The sequence below is a fragment of the Schistocerca cancellata genome, chromosome 2, assembly GCF_023864275.1.
Source record: "Schistocerca cancellata isolate TAMUIC-IGC-003103 chromosome 2, iqSchCanc2.1, whole genome shotgun sequence".
Classification (NCBI taxonomy): Eukaryota; Metazoa; Arthropoda; class Insecta; order Orthoptera; family Acrididae; genus Schistocerca; species Schistocerca cancellata.
Window position 1 is genome coordinate 920,195,637 of NC_064627.1, and position 24,994 is coordinate 920,220,630.

The following is a 24,994-nucleotide window of genomic DNA, read 5'->3' on the forward strand; positions in this document are numbered from 1 at the left end:
ACGCTGCCCAGGAAATGTGGACTGCCGACATTTTAACCTCGCTCCACCCAGCTCCATCACCCATCATAACAGCCAGTCACCTCGGTCACTGCAGTACTAAGAATTTACCACGCGTACTGGACGCTAAAGGGCGCCTTGTGGTGGAGAACACTACAAAAGCGATGCTGCCGGACCAAAAACCACTGAAGCCTCTTCTTTGGTCTACAAGAAGTTTACCAATATGACGGATGTTCTGTCGCGCACTTCCCGCCGAATTGTTTTCTTCGGCATTGTGTTCTTTAGACGCATGCAAAGCTCATCTACTAATCCTGTGACTGTGGCCTTCTTTTGCATGTAATAACCCTCTGACTAAAAAAAAAAAAAAAATTGTACCAACAGCTGTACAATTTTATATATTCTCTACCAGTTTAGGTATTGGTTACCATCTGCACAGCAGATGATAATGTACCTCAAGTGGTCAAAAATACAAAATACATCTCTGTCAAATACGGCCACATCGAAGTTACGTTAATATCGTAATTTTATTTTTGGACTGTATATGGCCCGTCTACTGTATGTTAACGAAAAAGTGTTCTCTTATAGATCATGCGACTCGGCTTATGATGGTTATTTGATGTTAAGATCAAGTGTGTACATGTTACCACATTTCGATTATATAAACCTACTCAACTGGAATTCAATTAAACAATTATACTGACAATTCGTCACACGTTGTATTTGATGTTGCCGTAACTATAAGGGATGTATTTTTGACTAACTTATGTGCATTATTATCTGCTGTGAAGGTGACATCTAGTACCAAAACAGGTAAATACATTTGTAGAGCACAAAAATGTTTTTTTTTTTTCTAAACATTATCCACTGCAGCAGCCAGTTTAGTTGCAATTTTGCTAACTAGCTGATAGACGAAGGTGCGAAGTGCACTCTGTTCTGTCATGATTCTACGGATAGTAATTTTAGCGCTATATAGCGCCCGTAGGTTTGGGGCTGTCATGGGTACATCAAATACGCGGCAACCAACAATTTGCTGCAGTTGTAAGTCTGATAATTCTAATATGATAACTGAGCGACTGAATCCTGTAATTATCACATACAAATTGGTAGTTAGAATAAATATCTTACAGTGCAGTGGAAAAAAGCTACGTTAGTGCGTCAAAAATAAGACTGGAAGCTCCGGAAATGAAATGCTTACACCAGGGTATTTGCAGCATTCTGCCACACAAAAATCGCAGTTAAATTGTTATAGTTGGAAACAGTGACAAAAAGGAAAAGTGCTAACTTCCAACCAGTCTGCCACCAGAAAGAAAGACGTTTGGCTTAGAAATAATGAATTAGACGCTGATATGACACCCGCTGAAGATACCTTGTTATTAAAGGGGAAACGCTTCTAGGTGCATAAGATAAATGAAAAAACTCACTGCGCAGCATGCAAAAGGAGTTTTCTTTTGAACCACTGTAACTTATATTGTGTCAATTGTCTTGCCAATTTACTTATTCGAAATTTCACATATGCTCCTACCCCCCCCCCCCCCCCCTCCTTACCTTCCACCACTCACAGCTGATTCGTGGCACCGTTCCTGAACGGCGGGCACCAGTGGGTAGAAGACCGATTTCTGGGACCAAGGCCATCCGCAACTATAGCACCGTGACAGTCGCTGCAGCGTATCGAGGTCAATACTGAACGCCGAGCACTCTAGCCAATTTCAACAGTCATAACATCGTGACTGAAATATCACTTCGAAGATGCAATATGTACGAAGTTCTGCAATTACATACCTACAAACCACTGTGAAGTGCATGTGAGAGGGCATTAAAAGTTGTACCGCTCATTAGGTTTCTTCCCGTTCCACTCAGGTATCTACATCTACATCGTACTCAAGCCACCTAACGGTGTGTGGCGTAGGGCACTTCTGGTACCACTAACTGATCCCACCTTCCTTGTTCCACTCGCGAAAGGCGCGGGGGAAGAATGATCGTCTGTAAGCCTCTGTATTAGCTCCAATTTCTCGAATTTTCTTGCGTGGTCCTTTCGCGAGATGTATGTCAGAGAAAGTAATATGTTGTCCGACTCTTCGCGGAAAGTGGTGTCTCGAAATTTCAGTCTCCGTGATACACAGTGCTGTAGAGTCTGCCACTGGAGTTTGTTGAACGTATCTGTAACGCTCCCGTGCAGACTAAACGATCTTGTGACGAAATGCGCCGTTTTTCGTTGGGTCTTCTCTAACGCTTCTATCATTCGTACCTTGTAAGGCTCCCAGATAGATGAACAATACTAAAAGTCGGTCGAACAAGCGCCTTGCACGCGACTTCCTTCGTGGATCAGTGACATTTCCTTCCTACGAATGCCAGTCTGGCGTCTGCTTTTCGTAATACTTGTTGTATATGGTCGTTCCACTAAAGGTCGCACCGGATAATTACTCCTAGATATTTTACAGTAGATAATGTCTGCAGCAATTTGTCATCAATAGTGTCCTTGTACATCAGTGGATTTCTTTTCCTTTGTGTGAGCAGTATGTTATATTTGTTTACATTCTCGGTCGACTGCCAGAACCTGCACCATTCATCAATCCTCTGCTGGTTATTCTGCAAATAGATTCTATCTTCTGGCTTTGCTACGTTCTTACAGGCATGCGCATCATATGCGAACAGTCTTAAGGAACTTCCGACGGTTTCTACTAGATCATTTACATACAATGTAAACAGTAACGGTCCTATCATACTTCCCTGGGGTACTCCGAAAATTCTATGGAGTATGTTCAAATGCCTCTGCACGTACTATAATTGGCCTAATTCTCTTTTCACCCTTCCTGTGGGAGCAACAGATGCAAAATCTCTAGCCTTTTTAGCAGGCTTCCGCGGGAGAATTTGCGTTATCATCAAGAGTCGACGAATTCAGGTTTTTTCAACATTTTCGTGAGTCAAACAAACTTATGACCATTCTTGTTGCCTTTCTTTGTATATATTCAACATCTCCCATTAGTCCTATGAGTCCCACACACTGGAGTAATTATATTTACTCATTTATTTACGTGTTAATTTGCCCATGAAGACTAACGATTGTTGCTAGCGCCAGGATTTCCTTTTTCTTCTGATCACCCCAAGCCCTCTCTTACATCTAGGCATTCTCAGTGAGTAAACATTACAATTTGCGTGATATATAACAACAATAATAATAAAACAAAGAGTCGAATTCTTTGACAACTGGAGTAAAACCAAAACGTACACGATGAAATGGACTGCTGACATCAAAACTGATCTGAAGTTGGCAGGAATTACACCAGAAGATGTCCAAAACCGCAAAATCTTCAGGCCCACAATACACAAATGGCAAGTTGAGCAAGAGGCAAAACCAAAAAAGAAGAGCAGAACGGCATAGACTCAAGGGAGAAATGGAGTCCACAGGAAGAGCATAAAAAACATAGGACTACACAAAGTACTTGCAGATGGTTATTTGTTTCCTTTGTGACTACGTGACTAGTTCATTCGCAAATAATAATAATAATAATAATAATAACCATGTAACCATGTATAATTTACGAAATGTCAGTCTTATTAAAAATTCAACCAATTTCCTCACTTTGTCTTTGTCGAATGTGAGCAGTCACATCAAGAGAAATGCACGACAAGCGTACAGAAGGAATGACTGTGGAGAAGTTGACTGGTCAGAGAAAGAGTGAGAAATAATGTTGTGTGATTAGCAGATGAGGTGCCAAGAAGAAAACAGAAATAGAAAGGGATAAGAAACATCAGAGAGAGAAGCTAAGCCGATGAAAAAAGATAAAGGTTTACTCTAGTCTTCAATGCGGAGTGGTTTCAGGGTCACTGCCTCCATGGTCGTATGATTCCAATGGAGAAGGAGAGGAGAGAGATTTAGTGTTGCGCAAAGGTATCTGCTGAATGAAGTAAAGTTCTACATTGTGGCCCTAGACAGGCCAATGGAGCCCGACAACAGAGCGCCGCATCATCCATAGTTAGCAACCACAGGGATAGGTCCCTATGAATAGGGACTTCTGGCTCTTTTTCCAAGATCCAGGGACGTAGGTACGGGTTTCCGAGTCCTCTGTAGAACTAGAGATTTTAGAAAAATTGCAAAATAAGAATTTAAAAAAGAGAAAGTTGTCAAATTGCATAAATTTTAAGCATTGTACACGTCTGTCGCCACTGCGTACAGAAAGTTGGCCGATGAGGTCAGGGACGAAACGAGGTACAGAAGGAAAGTATTGTAGTCACTACCTGAAGAGGGTACGTAAGAGGGGGGAAATACTGACGTGTTTGTTGCTAAGCGCTCCTCACGCTGATAAGCTGCGGCCTCCTTATGTACAAACTCCGCACGGAAGTAACGTAGATTATGGAATGGGCATTACGAGACAACTACTTTCAAATGTGGCACTTATTTGTAGCAAGGAACGCAAATTACACTAAAGCTGTTGCAATACAACGCAGTGATCAGAAGAAAAGAAAATCCTGACGCTAGCAACAAACGTTAATAGAAGACAACAATGAAGTGCTAGGACTGGGGCCGACATGCGACGACCGAAACCAGGGGCCCCATCAGGCAACTTTCACCGCACCTACTGTTATCTCTGTATCTTTTTTATTTCCGTATCTTTTTTATTTCCAAAGTTACATCCATAGCTCCCGAGGCAGCGATTGTGTTTTTGTTTTTGTTGTGTGTTCACACTTTGAAAATAAAGGATAAAAAGCTCGCTTACATCAGCTCACTTGTTTAGCCAATCTCGTTTTTAGGGCGTAAGACTGTAGTATTAATTTTTTTTTTTATTATAGCTTCAGCACCGAAAAAGAAAAGAGAATTACAGAACAGCGACAGTCAAAGGCGAAAACATAATTATGAAGTGTGCCAAGAGGGAAACAGTTTAAAGGGTGGTTAACTGTAGATCCCGAGGACAGTTATTGTGCTCGTTGGAGGGCGTGTGATATTAGTTTGTATGCTGGAAGAAGCGAATTTTTGAAAACACACAGAACGCGATTCGCGCAAAAGTCGAATGTCGCAGTTTAATTAACCATCTGCGCTTTCATCGTGGGTGCATCAATATACTACAAGCACCACAATTGGGAAGAGGACACCAAATTGGCGACAGAATTTTCATCGGTTCTAGAACTGCCGTAAACACTAACAGCAGCAAGCTTCCCAAATAGCTTTGTGAATATTTTGTTTGAAAACAGTGACTGTTCAGTGTACAAAATTGTTAATAAAGGAGTAATGTTACTACCGAATACGTCACTAGCTTCTTGTCATCAGTCTACAATTTTTTGCGCTTGTAGGGACTCTCAAGGCGAACGTAGGGACTTTTCACATTTCGTGTAAGGACATGGTCGAATATGAGTTGGCAACATTGGTGTCATCCCTCTTAATGGCACCATCGGATACGGTATGGAAGGATACGTGGTCAGCACACCGCTCTCCAGCTCGTTGTCGTGTTTCTTGACCTTGGAACCGCTACTAATCGGTCGAATAGCTCTTCAGTTAGCTTTACGTGGCTGACTACTCTCGCACCAGTGTAAATTCTTGGCAATACCAGTTATCAAACCCAAGCCTCCTGTGTGGCAGTCAGCCGCACTGGCCACTCAGCTACGGAGTTGGACATAGTTGTGGAATAATTATACGTAGTTCGTATGTGGGGAAAAGTACTGAGGACCCCAGTGACTAAACAACCGACCAAGTACGCAGAGCATGTGAAAACCATGCAACCTATCCGGCTGAATCCAACTGAGCACAGGAACGACTGATAAGATCAAACAGCCACAACTTACAAAAGCGTTCATCGCTACCTAGTGGTCTGGAGTTTTCACTACTTGCGCCGTGTTGGTCTTTTAATGTTTTTTTTTTTTAAATGAAAATTGGATGCCAGTGAGAAGCACTTGAGGGACTGTTTCACTAAAGTGTCCACTGATCGACTTTTGGTGAAATATAAGGATGACTTGTGACTTCTTAAGGTTTAGTTTAAGACTAAGGTTTTGAGCCAACTGTGATACTGAACGATCATCATTCATACCTCATATGGCAGCAACAATGCTCTTAGGGTTGACACTTACATGACTAGATGTCGTCAGTATACAGGGTGAGTCACCTAACGTTACCGCTGGATATATTTCGTAAACCACATCAAATACTGACGAACCGATTCCACAGACCGAACGTGAGGAGAGGGGCTAGTGTAATTGTTTAATACAAACCATACAAAAATGCACGGAAGTATGTTTTTTAACACAAACCTACGTTTTTTTTAAAAATGGAACCACGTTAGTTTTGTTAGCACATCTGAACATATAAACAAATACGTAATCAGTGCCGTTTGTTGCATTGTAAAATGTTAATTACATCCGGAGATATTGTAACCTAAAGGAGACGCTTGAAACCTCCGACGTTCAGTTGCGTGTCGTAACAAACACGGGCCACGGTCGGCGAGCAGTGTCATGCGCATACTGCATCGTCACCGCTTTCACCCGTTTCATGTGTCGCTACATCAGCAATTACATGGTGATGACAATCATCGAGTGCAATTCTGTCAATGGGCATTAACAGAATGCGTTGCAGTTCTACCTGTTTACCGATGAAGCGGGTTTCACAAACCACGGGGCAGTGAATCTACGGAACATGCATTACAGGTAGAGCGACAGCGACCGTGGACTGTAAATGTATGGTGCGGAATCATTGGCGACCACCTCATTGGTCCTCACTTCATTGTAGGGGCCCAAACAGCTGCAACATACATCGCGTTTCTACAGAATGATCTGCAAACGTTGCTCGAAAATGTCCCACTGGAAACGCGTCGACGTATGTGGTATCAGCATGATGGTGCACCTGCACATTCCGCAATTAACACTAGGCTGACCCTTGACAGGATGTTCGACGGGCGTTTCATAGGACGTGGAGGACGCATAAATTGGCCAGCCCGTTCTCCTGATCTTACACCTCTGGACTTCTTTCTGTGGGGTACGTTAAAGGAGAATGTGTACCGTGATGTGCCTACCAAAAATGGCTCAAATGGCTCTGAGCACTATGGGACTTAACATCTATGGTCATCAGTTCCCTAGAACTTAGAACTATTTAAACCTAACTAACCTAAGGACATCACACAACACCCAGTCATCACGAGGCAGAGAAAATGATGTGCCTACAACCCCAGAGGATATGAAACAACGTATTGTGCGACATTACGCCAAATGTACTGCGGCGTGTACGACATTCATTACGCCAGAGATTGCAGTTGTGTGCAGCAAATGATGGCCACCACATTGAACATCTATTGGCCTGACATGTCGGGACACACACTATTCCACTCCGTAATTGAAAACGGAAACCACGTGTGTACGTGTACCTCACCCCTCATGGTAATGTACATGTGCGTGAGTGAAGAAGACCAATAAAAAGGTGTTAGCATGTGGACGTAATGTGCTGTTCCAGTCTCTTCTGTACCTAAGGTCCATCACCGTTCCCTTTGGATCCCTACGTAATTCGGTGCTCTCCGATACACACGATCGAACAGCGGAGGAGTGGTACTCAAGCGTCAATTTTAGGTTACAATATCTCCGGATGTAATTAACATTTTACAATGTAACAAACGGCACTGATTACGTATTTGTTTATATGTTCAGATGTGCTAACAAAACTAACGGGGTTCCATTTTAAAAAAAACGTAGGTTTGTGTTAAAAAACATATTTCCGTGCATTTTTTTATGGTTTGTATTAACCAATTACACTAGCCCCTCTCCTCACGTTCGGTCTGTGGAATCGATTCGTCAGTATTTGATGTGGTTTACGAAATATATCCAGAGGTAATGTTAGGTGACTCACCCTGTATAAGTGATAGTTGCAAGAGCGAAGTGCAGATGAAACATCACTGAAATATGAGAAAAGCAATGGACCTCGGGCAGAACACTGAGGGACATCAGAATGCTCATTTTTCCATGATCACTTCTCTGACCCACAGATGACTCGCTGACATCTATTTTTGAGGTAGCTGTCGGCACTACCGTATTGCACTGCTTGAGAAATTCAGCTGCTTCATTTCAATACATGTCAAAGTCAACCCATCAAATACCTCCTTGATATCAAGCAGAGTTAAAATGGCCGCTTCACATCTGTCCTTGGCATGTTTGATGCCATCAGTCGCATTCATCTTCAGAAGCCAAATTGATATTTATAAAGGAGGCTGTAAGTTTTTAGGTAATCCGTGAGGTGCACCTCACACAGAGGCCTTTGGCAGTGTTCAAATTCTGCCAAGTACGGAATGTACACTTGCTTTATGAGCTAAGCCGAGAGTGGAGCTGCAATGGTCACAGAATGAAGGAGTTCTCACACCAGTTGCTAACAGTTTGTGGGCTACCACAACTGTTTGGCGGAAAAATCAGGCAGGATTTCAAGTCTACCGTGAATGCATAGACCGTAGATGACACATACCTTCCTGCAAAGGTGGAGGAGATTAAGTCCATACTGTTGGGTATTACAATCTTTCTAAAGATTGACCTCCAGGAGGCATAACTACAACAACTCCCGTTAGACGAGGAGTCTAGATGCCATTTGAACGGTTTCAGTAAAATTATCTGCCGTTCAGGACATCCTGCTCTATTTTAATAGTATTTGACTGACTCGGGAGTTCCCCAGGTTCCGAAATTACTTGGATGACAACGTCAAGAGAAAAAACGCCAGGGATCTTTCCTAATATCTGGAAGCCCTTTTACGAGACTTGAAGACAACCAGTCTAACATGCAACAACGACTTATTCACTAAGTCGAATACTTCGAGCATATTTTTTTGCACTTCCGGGATCTGTCCCACACCACATGTGAAAACTATCCAAAAGTTGCTGGCGCCATAGGCTGCTGAACAGTTAACACCAGTTCTTGGGCAACTTAATTACTACCATAAGTTCGTCCCCCATGTGGATCTCCGCACAACTTATTGCAGAAGAACATCAAATGGAACTGGTCCAACATTTGTATATTAAAAAACGGAGCATTCTAACATCTTAGGCGGGCTCTTCCCCAACCGACGTACCTGATAGCTTATTGTGGTGTCACCGCCAGACACCACACTTGCTAGGTGGTAGCTTAAATCGGCCGCGGTCCATTAGTACATGTCGGACCCGCGTGTCGCCGCCATCAGTACTTGCAGACTTAGCGCCACCACATGGCAGGTCTAGAAAGACGGACTAGCACTCGCCCAGTTGTACGGACGACATTGCTAGCGACTAGACGTACGAAGCCTTCCTCTCATTTGCCGAGAGACAGTTAGAATAGCCTTCAGCTAAGTCCATAGCTACGACCTAGCAAGGCGCAGTTAACCATATCTGGAGAGAGTCTTACTTGTATTCACCATAGAGATGTACCACACAAGAGAATAAAGTTAAGTATATGAGATGCTCCGTTCTTTTCTCTATAGCATTCATCAAGTATCCTGTTCCAGAACTCACGCCAGCCGGCGTGTGTGTACGCGTGCCTATCGGTAACCTCACCCTGTGTCTAGACTGTCTTGTATAGACACAACACTTATGACCCTAACAAACTGCTTATTTTGGCAAGGGACGCATCGCTTGGCTATCTTCATAAAGTACATGGAATGAAATGCTCAATCATTGTTGCATCAAGTCCTGTCACCAACACAGCGAAATTATAGTATATTGAAAAAGAGGTCATAGCCATTATTTTTCACCTTAAAATGTTTCATTATGGTCAGTGATTTGTCCTACTAAACGATCCCAAGCCACTGTTGTTCCTGTTTAACACTAACACAGGCATACATATAAAAATACCAATGTACCTCCAATGTTGGTCTATGATTTTATCTTCATATTTATGACATTCAGTATCACTCCAAATCACAGCATGCCAATTCAAATGCATTCTCATGAACACCAGTTGGACAAGACATGGGCTTTGACAATGAGCCTGAAGTTCGCTTCCACATGGACAGTGAATCTGCAGCAGTTGTCACACAGTTCCCAATCCATGCCAACTCAGTAACCAAGCTGCTACAAGAGGACATCCTCCTACAAAATGTGATGCAATATGTTCACCAAGTGTGGCCAATAATGTGGTTACTTACTGGCACCGTTTCTATGAACTTTCAATGTTTAAAGAGATCCACCTCCTCAAACACAATGGGAAGGCCAGAGCAATCATTCCAAAAGTTCTTCAGTACTATGTTTTGGACATGCGTCATCAGGTCCTTTGGGGTGCAATACTGACACCATGTATGGCCCACAAACACGTTTTCTGGAGAGGTACAGATAAAGACATAAAAAGTACGCTCGCCAATTGTGGCCAGTTCCACCAAAACCAAGCAGCTCTCGCAGCGAAATACTTCCCATGGCATTAAGTAATGCACCTGTGGTTCAGGCTCCATACAGAACTGTGGGTCCATTCATGGGGTCATATTGGCTCATATTAGTGGTGGTGGTAGTTAGTGTTTAACCAAGTCCCGTCGACAACGAGGTCATTAGAGACGGAGCGCAAGCTCAGGTTAGGGAAGGAAATCGGCTGTGCCCTTTCAAAGGGCATTTGCCTGAAACGATTTAGGGAAATCACGGAAAACCTAAATCAGGATGGCCGGAGACGGGATTGAACCGTCGTCCTCCCGAATGCGAGTCCAGTGTGCTAACCACTGCGCCACCTCGCTCGGTGGCGCAAATTAGTGGATACACTGAGAAATCCCTTAAATTTCTTGCATGCACCCTATGACAACGCCAAAAACTGACCAGAATTTTTGCCACTGAAGGCCTTCAGAAAACAATTGTCACCAATAACGGCCCATGGTTTACATCTATACAATTCCAATACTTGTGAGCCTAGTGATATTCAGTATGTGCAAACACAATATTCAACAAAACAGTCCCATTTCACCCAGCTTCCAATGGGATGGCAGGGGACTATTAGAACCTTCAACTCTCGAGTGGCAAAACTGCGGTAAGACTACATTGTCGACAATGCACACACTCTGTTCCTGAAATTGTACTGTTCAACTACACAAAAAGGGGAAAGTCTGGAACAACGATTACATGGCAACCCCTGCGAAAATTGTGGGCAATGAAGACTATCTGCCACAGTTGCATCGACATCACTAGCACCTTCAAGGTGCAGTGTGGTTGCGAGTCTCTAGGCAGGATAAGCATTGCTAGCATATTAATCAGCTTTACCCTCACAGCGACCCAGCTGCTTCTGCAGTCCACCAGACTTTCTCTTCCAGAGAGCCCACATTTGGTCCCAAGTTAGACCATCCACAGCCACAGCAGCAACACCTTCTGCGGTGGAAATCCAGCAGTCAAACTAACACAGACACCCATAACAGTATAATTGAAACAACAGATTCCCCCATCCCAATACATATCAACAGTGAGGACTCAGGATATCACCTCTGACAGATGCTGTCAGCTCTCCCAGACTTCAACACATCAAGACAGTCATACATCTCTTCCCCTAGAGGACTGGGTGGTAGAGGAAAGGGTTAAAGTTGTACTGGGGCACAACATGCAAGTCCAGTGGGATGTAGAAGTGCTGACCAGCAGGCAGTGCATCTTCAGGAACCACATACAAACATTCTTGAATGACATCATCAGTTTTTTTTTTTTTTTTTTTTTTTCCCGTGGGCAACTCCGGCATGCCACCACAAGTGGCGCTCAATTCAACTACACGTGGTGCCCATATCACCACTAGGAGTTGTGATAAACATGGTACTACTTGCTTCTGCTGTGCCAAACGTCTGCAAGTAGGCCACACCCTATCCTTCCACCCAAGCAATATTTAACACCACCACACTATCTCACAAAGCCAGTTCCAGCAGCTTCACCAGTGTGGACATCAAATGCCTTCACAGCCAAAATGGGCAGCCAGCCATCAGCAACAAGCCTCAGCATCAACAACAGTGGCCTCTGTGGACAATAGTGCAAGAATTTGGTACCCACCAGTTTACTGACTTTGGTGATTTTGATTATGGATAGCCATCCTCTTATGGTCCATCTGGACTTAAAACTGTTCAACAATAGTTGTGGTTTGCACCAGACACATTACTTTCGAACTTGTCATTTTATCATAAACGCAAGAGAATTCCTCAGAATTCAGATTCTTTTTGCTGAGTTATCAGGCAATTAACTGCTTCAGTGGATTCTATGTGAATCAAAGCTTCTACATTTGTTAGAAGTAAGTGGCTCTTGTTTTATGTCTACCTGGGAGCTTCGCTTGTGGAACCTGCACGATTTCACAACACTGATTAAGAACTACTCTGGTCCAGCAACCATTCACTTGTCTAGATGCATGCCCCATCCCCTCCACTGAATGACCTTCCATTTCATTTCTATTACAGATATGTAAAGTCTTCCACTCTAATGTGTTTCCTGGCGCATTTGTTTATTTTCCTGCCTCTCCTAGTAATTCTTAAAACGCATATATCTGTTGCTCACTTAACAATCTTCATTTTTTGATTAGTTTTTGCACAACACACTGATTATAAACTTTCCTTTTCAGACAAAATGATCACTTTCTGGTAAGTAGGTTTATCATACAACATTATTTCAGCTCACAGAGTGCAATCTGATATGAGTGATGTGTGTGCAGAATCTATGGATAGAAGAGGGCCGTATTCAACAATTAGAGGGTACTGGACCACGCATTTCAATCACAGCAATGGATGACAGCAATGTTTTCCACATGGCTGTATCATACCACACAGCTTTATCTATAATGTTGGCTCAATGCCAGGGACGTGCAAGGGACATAGTCAATTGACATATGTCAATCGTTCAGTACCATTTACTGCAAATTGGTCTACCAGCACACCTGGCACTGTATTTCATTTGCCCACAGACATCACAATGGGCAGGTACACCATTACTGACCAGACGAGTTGTACGTTCAACTTTGTGGGTGAGTCCCATTAAAAAATTACCTACAGTGGTTTTTGCATACATATGAGGGAACAGGTTGAAAATTACTATCTGGCAATTAGTTTTGTTGACCATTATAGCAAAAAAGTACAAAGTGTGATAGTCTGCAGTACCACACTGGAATACATGGGTAAGCTCTATTCATAGCAATCTGAAGATCAACCAATATATCAGGGAGGTTTTTGGTTCCCTGTCACAACATTTAGAGGTACTGATTGCAGCATGCAGGATTATCACAACACAATAATTTCTCAAAGACAAAAAAGTACTTGCAGTACAGCAATTCTAATCATCTTTCTATTGTCATGTACCGTATTAATACAATGATCATTTTAGTTACAAGTAGACATGACAACTGACACTAAACGAATTCAGAGCGCACCACTAGGCTCATAACAGGTTGGTTTAGCACGAATACAGAAGAGCACCAGAAATGCTTGGGGACGTTTTATGGGAATCCTTGAAGGAAGACTATGTAGTTGTTGCGAAATCCTGTTGAGCAAATGTAGAATGTAGCAGACAGGAATGTAACACCAAGAACAAAGTGATCGGATTAAAGTAGGTATAAGATGGGGTGAAGTTTCTCATCACTGCTGTTCAATGTATACAACGAAGAAGCAATGACAGAAATAAAAGAAAATTTTAGAAGTGGAATTAAAATCTGGGGTGAGAGGATGTCAATGATAAGATCTGCCCATGAAATTGCAAACCTTAATCAAAGTGAAGAAGAATTACAGGACCCGTTGAACGAAATGAATAGTTTGCTGGGTACAGAACATGAATTGAGTGTACACCAAAGAAAGACACATGTAATGAAGAGCAGCAGGAAAGTTACTTGCAGTAAACTTAATATCAAAATTAGGGACCAATATGTAGACAAAGTGAAGGAATTCTGCTGTCTTGGAAGCAGGAGGACTCAAAAACAGGGCAGCACAGGTAAAGAGGACATTCCAGGTCAAAAGAAGTCTACTGGCATCAAACACCAGCCTCAATTTGAGGAAGTAATTTCTAAGAATGTCCATTTCAACTACAGCATTGTATGATAGTGAATCATGGGCTGTGGGAAAATAAGAGAATCCAAGCAACTGAGATTTGGTGCTGTACAAAGATGTTGAAAATTAAGTGCACTTATAAGATAAGGAATGAGAAGGTGCTCCACAGAAGGAAGGAACAAACAGAACGTGCCGACACGAAGAAGGGGCAGGATGCTATGACATATAAGACATCTGGGAACTATGCCCGTTATGCTAGGGGAACTGTAGAGGGTAAAAACTGTAGGGAGATGGACATCTGAACATATACAACACATAATTGAGCACAATGGGTGCAGGTGCTGCTATCAGCTGAGGCTGGCACACGATAGGAATTTGCAGTGGGCCACATCCAACTAGTCAGAGGTATGAGCAACAAAAACTTTATTTGAACAAAACTGTGCTAGCATTACACCAATGCCATCATATAATATAAGAAAAATTATGACACACAGTCATTTTCCTCTCGCTCAATATATGAATCGAACAGGAAAGAAGATCAATAACAATGGTACAATGTACTCTCCACCACACACTGTACATCTGTTTGTGGAGTGGTTATGTAAATGTATCCTATCTTACACCTACTTTTCAGTGATAGAATACCATTAGTAATTCTCTGCTTTACCAAAAGGTATTACAAGGAAACAATGAAAAATTGAAGCTTAGGTTCAATCAAAGAAAATGCATTATATGATTGTAGTCATAGAGAAGGGAAAATTACACAAATCTCTTCTATTGGACACAGACAGCTTTTGCAGAACAGGAGGTAGACTTGTAACTGATTTAGTAATTTTATCACCTAATGACAAGTAATTAATCCCTCTAGCATCTGTCTGATGCAATTTGCCAGTTTGTAACTCAACACAACTGAAAATACAGTAATAACTATAACAGTGACAGTACTCTTATAACATATTCTTGGAGGAATCTCAAGCATTCTTTAAGTCTCTGGACAAAAATACTTCATATTTCATAACTGGCCCATTTTCATTAAAATCTGTTGGATTAATCTAAAATAATTTGCACATACATTTTATGCAAAATGTTTACACAATTCTGATAATATATGGTTGCACAATGAGTTCTCTTGCACGAGATCAACTGCTACAACCTCCTTTTACAGTAATACGTACTACAATCTTTTTTCCTGTAGTAATGATGTAGCAGCTACGCAATCATCACAAAACAGAAATAATGTTCCCATGAATACACACACTAGAACTGTATTGCATACCCAGTGCTGCCACATTGATTTTAAGTTTTGCATAGTAGCCCAAGTCACTTAGTGGGTTACTCCACACCAAGTGGTCTTGTGGTCCTCACCTTGTCACTTCAGACTCCGTATGTATGTGCCCACTCAAGTTACAGATAATTCCACAAACTCTTTGCCCTCAATATGCAATTGTTCAGGATCCCCTTCAGTCAAGGTTATCAAATCTGCAATGAGGATGTACTGTTGTGGTGATGTCTTTCGTTGCATTGTTAAGCTATATACCCAAGAGTTGGTGCACTAGCTCAATAAATTTAACTGTGTAAAGTATGCCAGTTTTAAGAAAGTTGATACAGGTAATACCACAGGGACACTTACGTCATAAAGAAATTTAATTACAAGAAGAAATGTTAAAAATTCAAGTCTAATTATTGCCTAAGTAACTGTCACAGACATTTTTGCTTTTGGAAAACTATTAATTTCTTTGGGGGATCTGCAAATTTAGCTTTCATGAGTATATGGTTCTTGGCATAACCGTTGATGAATTTTCACTAAAGAATTATTCCTCAATATTCTGGCAATTCTGAACTCTCACTTCTCAAAAGGGCCACCTGTAATAGTGTTTAAGTAACACTCCCTAAAAAGAGCACTTTTTTTTCCTGAAGTTCTTGTAATGTGGTGCCTACTTGAACTAAACTTCATCTGAACAGGTCTCGAAAGACCCAATGATACCGACCGACCACCGTGTCATTCTCAGCCTATAAGGTATCACTGGAAGTAGATTTGGAGGGGCAAGAGGTCAGCACACCACTCTGCTGGCCGTCATCAGTTTCCATGACCAGAGCTGCTAATTCTCAATCAAGTAGCTCCTCAATTTGCCTCACAAAAGCTGAGTGCACCCCATCTGCCAACAGCATTTGACACACCGGACGGTCACGCATCCTAGTGCTAGCCAAGCTTGATGGCGCTTTAACTCTGGTGAATTGACGGGAACTGGTGTTACCACGGAAGAAAGGCCGTTGGCGTAATGTGGTGGCAACTAAGCATTTAATTTATAACATTACTTGCCCACTATTTGATTACTTGTACCTCTCTGGTATAATATTTAATGCAAGTCACTTCCAGCTGACAATGCAATCAGAACTGGAATATTCTGAAAGAAGGAATCATAAAAAGGGGGTACAAAGGTAGTACAATATGTATATGGTAAAAAAAAAAAAAAAAAAAATCACAGGTCACAAAGAAAATGATTTCAAAGATGGAGAAGATAAGGAAATTCATCAACAAGAACAATGAAGACGCAAGACAAGAAAGATTTACTGAAGGCCGAATAACAAGCTCGAGAGAGAAACAGAGTAGGCTAGGAAAAAAAGACAAAAAGAGGACTGTCACATAACTGATGAACTGGAGGGGAAGGGAAGATATGATTTACTGTACAAAAGAGAAAAGATTACAACATGGGCTCAAAACTGAGCAGAAAATGCTATTGTGGAAACTTTCATTGAGGATGAAAATGCAGTGTACAAATATCATGAGGGTGCTCCCCTTGAATGGTAACATTATTTAAAAGATCTGTATGACACAGACCAAAGCTAACAACCCTGGAATTTGTATTCTTGAACAAAGTGGATGATGATGAGAAAGAACTGATAATCATAATTAAAGAAGTAAAGAGTGCAATAGCTGCAATGAAAAATAGGAAAGCAGCATGTACAGATACAATAAAGATGAATTATTTAAATGTTTGAACAAAGACAGAGCATGAGAAATATTCAGGTTATGTAACAAAATATACAACAATAGTCAATGGTCAGAGGACTTCCTGACAACAATAATTAATCCAATACCAAAGACACAATGAACCAAAAAATGCAGTGGGCTCAGGACAATCGGCTTCACTTCACATGCAGCCCAAGTTATGTAAAGAATCATTAACAAAAGACTGGCAAAGGTAATGGAGGAGAATCTGGCTGAAAACCAATTTAGTTTTAGATGGAATAAAGGCACAAGAGATGCAGTAAGACTTCTGCGAAATTTCTGAAGTGCATTGAAAAGGTAAGATACCTATATATGTGTTTTACAGGCTCAGAAAACATGAGGATTGGAATAAGCTTGCAATCATACCTTAGGAAATGAAGAGTGGCTGAAAAATCTGACAACTTCTAAACTCATTAAATTTAAATCAAAAAGTGTGCATGAAAGTGCAAGGAGAAAAATACAACCTGGATAGAACTTGGAAAAGAAATAAGGGGAGGACTGGAACAATCACATGGATAATGTTGTGACGAAAGCAAAGTGTTTTATTGGCAAAACACTTACAAGATGTAAACGGTCTACTAAACAGACTGCTTACACTACACTTCTCTGTTCTCATCTAGAGTACAGCTGTGCAGTATGGGATCCGCATCAGATAGGATTAATGAATGACACTGAAAAACGTTCAAGAGGAGCACCTCGTTTTGTATTAGCGCGAAATAGGGGAGAGAGTGTCAGACATATGATATACAAACTGGGGTAGCAATCATTAAAACAAAGGCATTTTTTATTGCGGCAGGATCTTTTCATGAAATTTCAATCACCAACTTTCTCCTTCAAATTCAAAAATATTTTGCTGGTGGCCACCTACATTGAGAGAAATGATCATTGTAATAAAATAAGAGAAATCAGAGACCACACAGAAAGATTTAAATGTTAAGTTTTCCCCACATATTGTTCATGAGCGGAGTGTTACAGAACGAGCTTGAACGTGGTTCGATGAACTCTCTGGCAGGAACTCAATTGTAAGCTACAAACTAGTCATGTGGTTCCAGAAGGCTGCTACACTTAGAAAACATGATTGACTACTGCCACTAGGTGATAAGAGGGGAGGATGAAGAATATGGTGGTTGATGTTAGCAGACGAGAGGCTCCTTCTAGCAACAGATGAAAAACACAGTTACACAGTGTAGGGGATATGACTGATGCTAAAGGAAAGAGATATGAAATGAAAATCAATACAATGAAAACAAAAGTACCACAAAAGTACCGTAATGGCTCTAGGAAGGAGGCAAAATGGTAGAAATGATGCTGAATGGAAAAATATTAGAACATGTGCAAAGCTTTAGGTACTTAGGAAACAGGACAGAAACTGACTAGAAGAGCAGCACAGAAATTAAATTCAGAAAGGCAACAGCAAAAATGGCAAATTTTAAGAACAGAAGAATTATCTGCAGCAATACAGTCAAGGATTTGAAGAAAAGACTAGTAAAATGTTTTATAGTATGTCTTCCTGTGTGGTGCTGAAACATGGACATTGAGGAAGGAAAAAACAGGTTGGATGAATAAAATGCAAAATGGGGAGTACTGAGAAAAGTGAGAGGGTAAAGATACATAATGAATGTAATAAAAAGAAGGAAAAGAAACTGGACTGAACATATATTAAGAAAGAAGGAAGGGTTTATAAAAAAAAATAGCCTGGTGGAGCGTGTGGAAGGGAAGATATTTCAGATCCTGGATGATGTGATAGACAGCAGTACATACAGTAACTGTACTTTTACCACTTCACTTCATTAAGAACTACAATCTAAATAGACTGTTCGGCAACAAACTCATTACATATTTTTTAAACTGAGTTCAAAGAGATTGAGTACTAGCAGTGTCTGAATAAAAAAAAAACACAGTGCTAACATTTATCTTGACAAGTATATGGTATGTGTTTTTTCTTCCTTTGTTAGTTTCATGTTCCATGGATCATTTACACAATAAATCTTAATGATGTGCAATTAGTCATTTTATATTTACATCACAAATTATTTTGTAAATAATTCTTGATGATTTACAAGTGTTCTCAAATTTCACTTTGCTTTCTGGCACACATTTTATACCACAGTCTAAGTGTTCAAAAATTTTGGTTACAGCATTGTGCACCCCTTTTTGTGCTCAAGATAATCTTAATGTGGTGTAATGAATTCTAAAGAGCAACACAGTCACCATTTTTCAACAAACTAAATTAGCCTACTTCACTTGACACCAGTGGATATGTTTCGCTTGCAAATATAAATGACTGGTTTAATACCTAACACTCTAGTACCAATAAACTAGCGAGTTGTCTGGCAAAAGATTGCAAAACATGGTAAAATATTATGTGAAGTAATTTACTTTGAACAGTAACTATATGCAAACATACTGTGGTATGTAGGTTAGAGTTTTTTAGGTTTCTGTGCCATTCAGTCATTTTTAAAGAGCCCATACGTGGCACTGACCCCAATCATTGGATCACAAAGTACGCAGAATAAACAGATGTTTACACTTGACATTTTTACAAGACGCATTCTATGTATGTCAGTATTATGCAGGGAGATGTCCTTAATTGGTACCATCCACTGAAGTTTGTGATATGGCAAGTCATATATTTATTGCTAAACTACAATGTTATCCCCCCCCCCCTTTTAAAAAAAGGGCGCATGAAGCATGACCTATCTGGAAGGACCAGAAGAAAATTGCAGGAGTATCTGATCTGACAGACTGTCCTCTCTTTGAGGCAGGGTAAGGTGATGTTCTACACTACATTAAACATAAAAATAGAGCTTTCTTTGTTTAGTAAGACACCTTTAATCATTCAATCACTACATACATCTTGGAGGAATCACTTACAGATATGTGAAAATAATTATCAAGTAATTTCAACCATTTTTAAAACCTGTGACACAATAACTTCATTTGTTGAATTACATAAAACCAGAGCTCCTCAGTGAAACAGTACGGTGAGGAGAGGCTACAGGTTTGTCCAATGTAGAGCAGAGTTTTACAGAGGAGCTCAACAATTTGACTTCGCAAATCCTCTATAAGAAATTCCTGATGTTTCACAAAAATGTATCCACAACATTTTAAGACCTCATTTTCTGTGAGAAATAGGCTTATTCAAACACATTTGCCTCTTCGCAATTTTAACATTGTCATCAACTGAATTTTCTGCTTGATAAAAATATATAAAGCCTGCTCATATGTAAAGGCCAAAGTATCATTTTAAATACTGGGTCGACCGAAGCGTCCGATCCCATCCGTCGGCTTTGACTCGTGACTTAAGGCTGTTGTGGTGTGTGACGTTATGACAGCGCGGAATTTAGTTTGTGAGAGTGGCGTGTTTGTAGGTGTCATTTTGATGCAATCGGTGGTGTGTTAGGTGATGTTTTTGGTTTAGTTAGCGAGCGTGGCGTCGTGTGTGAATTTTGGTAAATTGCTTTTTTTATATCTTTGGTAGGTATGGATATGACTGACAGGGTCAACAGTTTTCGGTTGTCGGGTATGATGGGGGACAGTACGTTGTCTCTAATAAAATTTCTTCAACTATTCAGATTTTTGGATGAAGGTGTGTAGTGTTCAGTATGTCGTGAAGAAATGAGGCTTACTTAAAGTTCCGGCGTCTAGGACCAGGGACGGGTGTATGTGGAGATGTCGTAAGGATAACAGGTCAAGGGAAGTGTTCGATCCCAATGTGTGGCTGTGAATGTTGGTATTGGTATCGGGAGATTTTTTGAGCTATATAGGTCAAGGGAAGTGTTAGGTCCTAATTTATGGGATCGGGAGCTGCTGTTGAGCTATATAGGTCAAGGGAAGTGTCCGATTCCAGATGATGTGTTTAGTGGTATTTGGGGAGTTTTGTGATGTTGGTTTCTTTCGTCGTTCTGCGTGGTTTTGTATGGGGGTGGGTGTCTAAATTTGTTTATATTTAGTTTATCCCCACCCAAAAACCCCCTATTTCCTGCGCTTGTCCCGTTAGTGTCATTAGGTCTTTGGGGAATGTGTGTGTGTGTTTTTCGATGTATTTTCGTCCTCATAATGTGTACGTAACGACTTTATATGTGCCATATTGGAATAGTGGTTTATGGTCGTTTCCGCCATATTTGTGACGTCATGGGTCAAAGCAGACGGGCGAGATCGGATGCTTCCGTATTTCCTAAATACCTACTAATAATATTCCAGTGATATAAAATGAAACAAATGTGTAACAAGACGGTAAGGTAAAGAGACCAGTTAGATTAGTTGCAGGGATTCGGAGAAAATGCATGACAGTGGTTAATGGAACTAAATACCATCTACGAATACACTGGAACCAATTGTAAATCACTACTTCAGCATTCTGGAAATATATCACATGGACCTCACTCAATAATGTGATGACGGGATTCAGAAGAGAAAGGCAACGCAGATAATGAAGCAGAGAAATAATGGCATTGACAGGAGCACATTTGTAGTCATTCTTGGGTTACTTTACTACTGTCATTCTCCACATGTCATTGGAAGATGAAAGGAAGTCTAGCTAATATTGGTACAAAGTAAAATAGGACTATCCTCTACTACACACTTTATAGTTGCTTGCAGAGTACCTATATATACTGATGTATATGTAAGCTGTTATCCTCAGTACTAGCCACGGTTGGAATGAGAACGCTTACTAAGTTATTACAATAGAAAAGTACTCATTGCAGTGGATGTGTGTTCTATTCAATATGCAAGTCAGTTTAAACCAGAAAAAAAAGTGAATGACCAAGGTTCTCTGCCATTCATACATTTACACATCACCACCTGATACCTCACTATAAGGACGGTAAAAGTTACATATTGGATCCCCCTTGCATTTTTCAATTTGGCACAGATGTGAACATTAGGCTTCGCTAGCAGTCAGTAGGTTACCACAACCCAGATTTCCTGCTTTTAAATTTGCTGGCTTTGCCAGCTCACAACCAAATTGTCACCTTCCAATCTAAACTAGACCTCAGGCTGCATTATAGCTCAAGCCTAACCACAACCAAGATTTTGAGGGGGTCTAATGCATAAACAATTTTACGACCATAAAAAATACATTTTATGTATGAGGATTATCTGAAGAGTAAATTACCTTTCACACAGAATATAACTGACCATTAGAGAAGAGATTTGTGGTAAAAGTACAGACCATATTGTAGAACCTTGCTGCTTCAAGTAGGCCCTAATTAAATAATAAAAGAGAAAAATTCTTTCAAAGAACTGTGACGACACCCGAACAACAGGGAACTGATATGCATTGAGACTAGAAAATAGTGCACTGTTAATAGCTAGGCACTAGCTGAAATTTGGATTTGCCAAAAATAAAAAGGACACTGATTGCTGTGCTCTATCATTTATAAATTAGATTACAGTCACTGAGTGTACCTACATTCGTAATGGAAGGTAACCCGATGAGAAAAATCGGTCGACTAAATTCTATACATTTAGTGCACGATACATTGCCCTGGTCGCATATCCTGTTTCGCCATGAACTGTTTAGAGTATTTTCGACTCCAAAACTCTCAATAATTTCATGTAGGCTATCAATTTGATATCCACTGCTGGAAAATAAAACTTTCCGTTTGTAAGCGAATAAAGTCAATGTCTTGGCATATACCTCACCCAAAATTAACACAGCACACATGTTATGAAAATGATACCACTTGCAGTGAACATGACCACTGTACAAAGTTTCATATTTAATTTGAACTCAGCAATCGACTAACAACTGTATAAGGCAGTGAATCTTGTGAAACTTTCAAAGCAGTCACTGACAGGATTACATCTAGTTTAAATCTTTTCTTCAAAATTTTATGTGCTTGGCAGTAAAGAACTGGTGGGGTGTCATCACTGTATGAACAGTGTCAAACCATGACAACAGAGTGTAACAACATAAGCACAGCTTTGCATGCACAAAGCATCTATAATGTGAGAAAACACAGAATACATGGGATTGTAGATATTAAAATGAACTTCTCAGTCAAGTAATACGGAGAGTCTTCACGGGCACTTTCACTTTCATGACAAGAAATCTGTATTTCGCACGTCCCACATACGTGGCAAAGCCGTAAGGAGCTCCAACAAAACACGTTAATTACAGTGTAATACATAAAACACGGTAAGAATATGTAGGACTAATCCCACAGTGCTCAAACGGTAAAGAGTACGGTTTCCTGACACCGGTATCACAACTTCATCCAGGCAAGCGGCTGACTATTCGACAACAGCACAACACGATAAGTATGAAGAAAAATAATCATACCCATAACTGATCCGGCGATTATGACCAACCCGAGGGCTTTGCTTATTGTTGCCTTCATGCATGGCACTGAAAACAATAATAATGCACTCAGTATAACACATCATAAAACAACAACAAAATTGACAAAACCACAATACCGAAAAAAGTGATTCTAATGTGACCATCTGTTAGCAACGACAACTTAAGGTTTACATCTCAACGTACACTTCATACAATCGTACAGAAACCTCCAAGTTTAAACAATGTCCAGTAACAATTAATGCAAATGTCTTGTAGGACTTTTCATCTTAACAAAATGATACCTACCATGAAAAAAATTGAAATTTACGAAATACTCGTCGAAACATTCTGGCGTCAGGAAAAGGAAAATAATTTTTTTAATGAAGCCTTCCATGCTGACGCTCAGCTGCAAGCAGAAACAAAATTCAACTGGACAGTGGACTATCTGCGCGGCAAGCAGTTCATATATACTTTGATCTCCAGCGCTGACTTGTCACAAACTTGAACTACGTACTGACACGCGATTGTTAACTTTGCGTATTGAGAATGACGTGGTCGTAAACGGAGGAGTAGCGCACGTGTAAGACAAAAGTGCGAGTACAATTATTATCATGCAATTGGTCGTTATCTCTTTTGAAACCTGTTAGAGATAGCAACCTTTATATGACTTTTGTCTAAGAATAGAACACGTTTGTCATGTAGCGGGGGATAAGCGGTTGACAAACCATCACTTGTGTCGTAAACATTAGTTCTTCGTCATTCATGAACCACAGTTTGTGAGCCCAGATACTGGGAAATATATCCTGTCATTTCATTCTAATATTTTGAGCTGCAGAATTCTTTGTTTGCTTATTCTGTGACAGCGGTACACTGGAAGTAGTTACAGAATGTGATGAAGAAAAAGCCAACGACCCTATTTTGCATACAGATTGTAATAACATAAAAACGTGCATGTAGTTATGTGCTCCGCAGTGTTTCAGAAACGCTTAAGAACCTCAATAATTTGGTTGCTCGTAGTGGTCACATTTCATGTGGATATGTTATTGTAAAAGCATTCTGCCTTTTAAGTGAAGTTTCGCCATCGTCAGTGGGTTCCTTTTATTTTGTTAATAGCACATGTTTATATGTGTATGTCCGTCGCCTGCAGCAAAGCTGATAATTTGGTACAATTTAGCCAGACATAAAAGTGAATTTCTATGCCTAAAATGGAACTTTACACACAGACGTAGGGATAAGCAGTTTACAAAAGGGTCCTAAAGTGGGACCATATAAGTTACCCTACAGCCACAACAAAGTTATGTTAACTGTTTCGATGATTTTAATGTAAAAGAACTAGAGATAATTGCAAAACGCCTGTAACTACAGTTTATCATACCACAGTTACAGCCACATATGAAAAGCAACTGTGACATGCACAACTGCTTCTTGTTCCACATGCAAGGAACACAAGAAATAGGGACATCTACGTGACTACTCTGCAATTCACAGTTAAGGGCATGGTAGCTTTCTTGTTTTCACTTGTCTGCCAGTGTATAGTGTATAGTGTGTTGACTGCATCCCTTCTGTACAACAGTAATAAAAGTTGACGCAAGGGTGTGTTCATCTGTTACATTCTTTTGAATGACAGTTTCGAGAATAACAGATCTGTAACTAAGAATTTTATGTTTTAAATATATACACACGCACATACACACAAAGTATAAGGAAAAAATATGCACATTTGTTACAGTTAATTAAGTTTGCATACAGCTTATGTACTGTTGCCTCAGAATATATAACTAACACCTGATTTTATTTCATGGTG

General features: G+C 40.4%; 1 protein-coding gene across 1 annotated transcript in view; it reads right to left on the reverse strand.

Moving 5' to 3' along the window:
* LOC126162861 (mannose-P-dolichol utilization defect 1 protein homolog) overlaps nt 1-24,731 on the reverse strand; it is a 378,986-nt gene extending 354,255 nt beyond the window's left edge. The window contains exons 1-2 of the mRNA XM_049919638.1: nt 23,497-24,731; nt 23,191-23,256 (exon numbers count right to left, since the gene is read on the reverse strand). Of these exons, the coding sequence (XP_049775595.1) occupies nt 23,191-23,256; nt 23,497-23,584 (154 nt within the window). The 5' untranslated portion in view covers nt 23,585-24,731. The remainder of the gene's footprint in view (nt 1-23,190; nt 23,257-23,496) is intronic.
* Between the last annotated feature and the right edge of the window lie 263 nt (nt 24,732-24,994).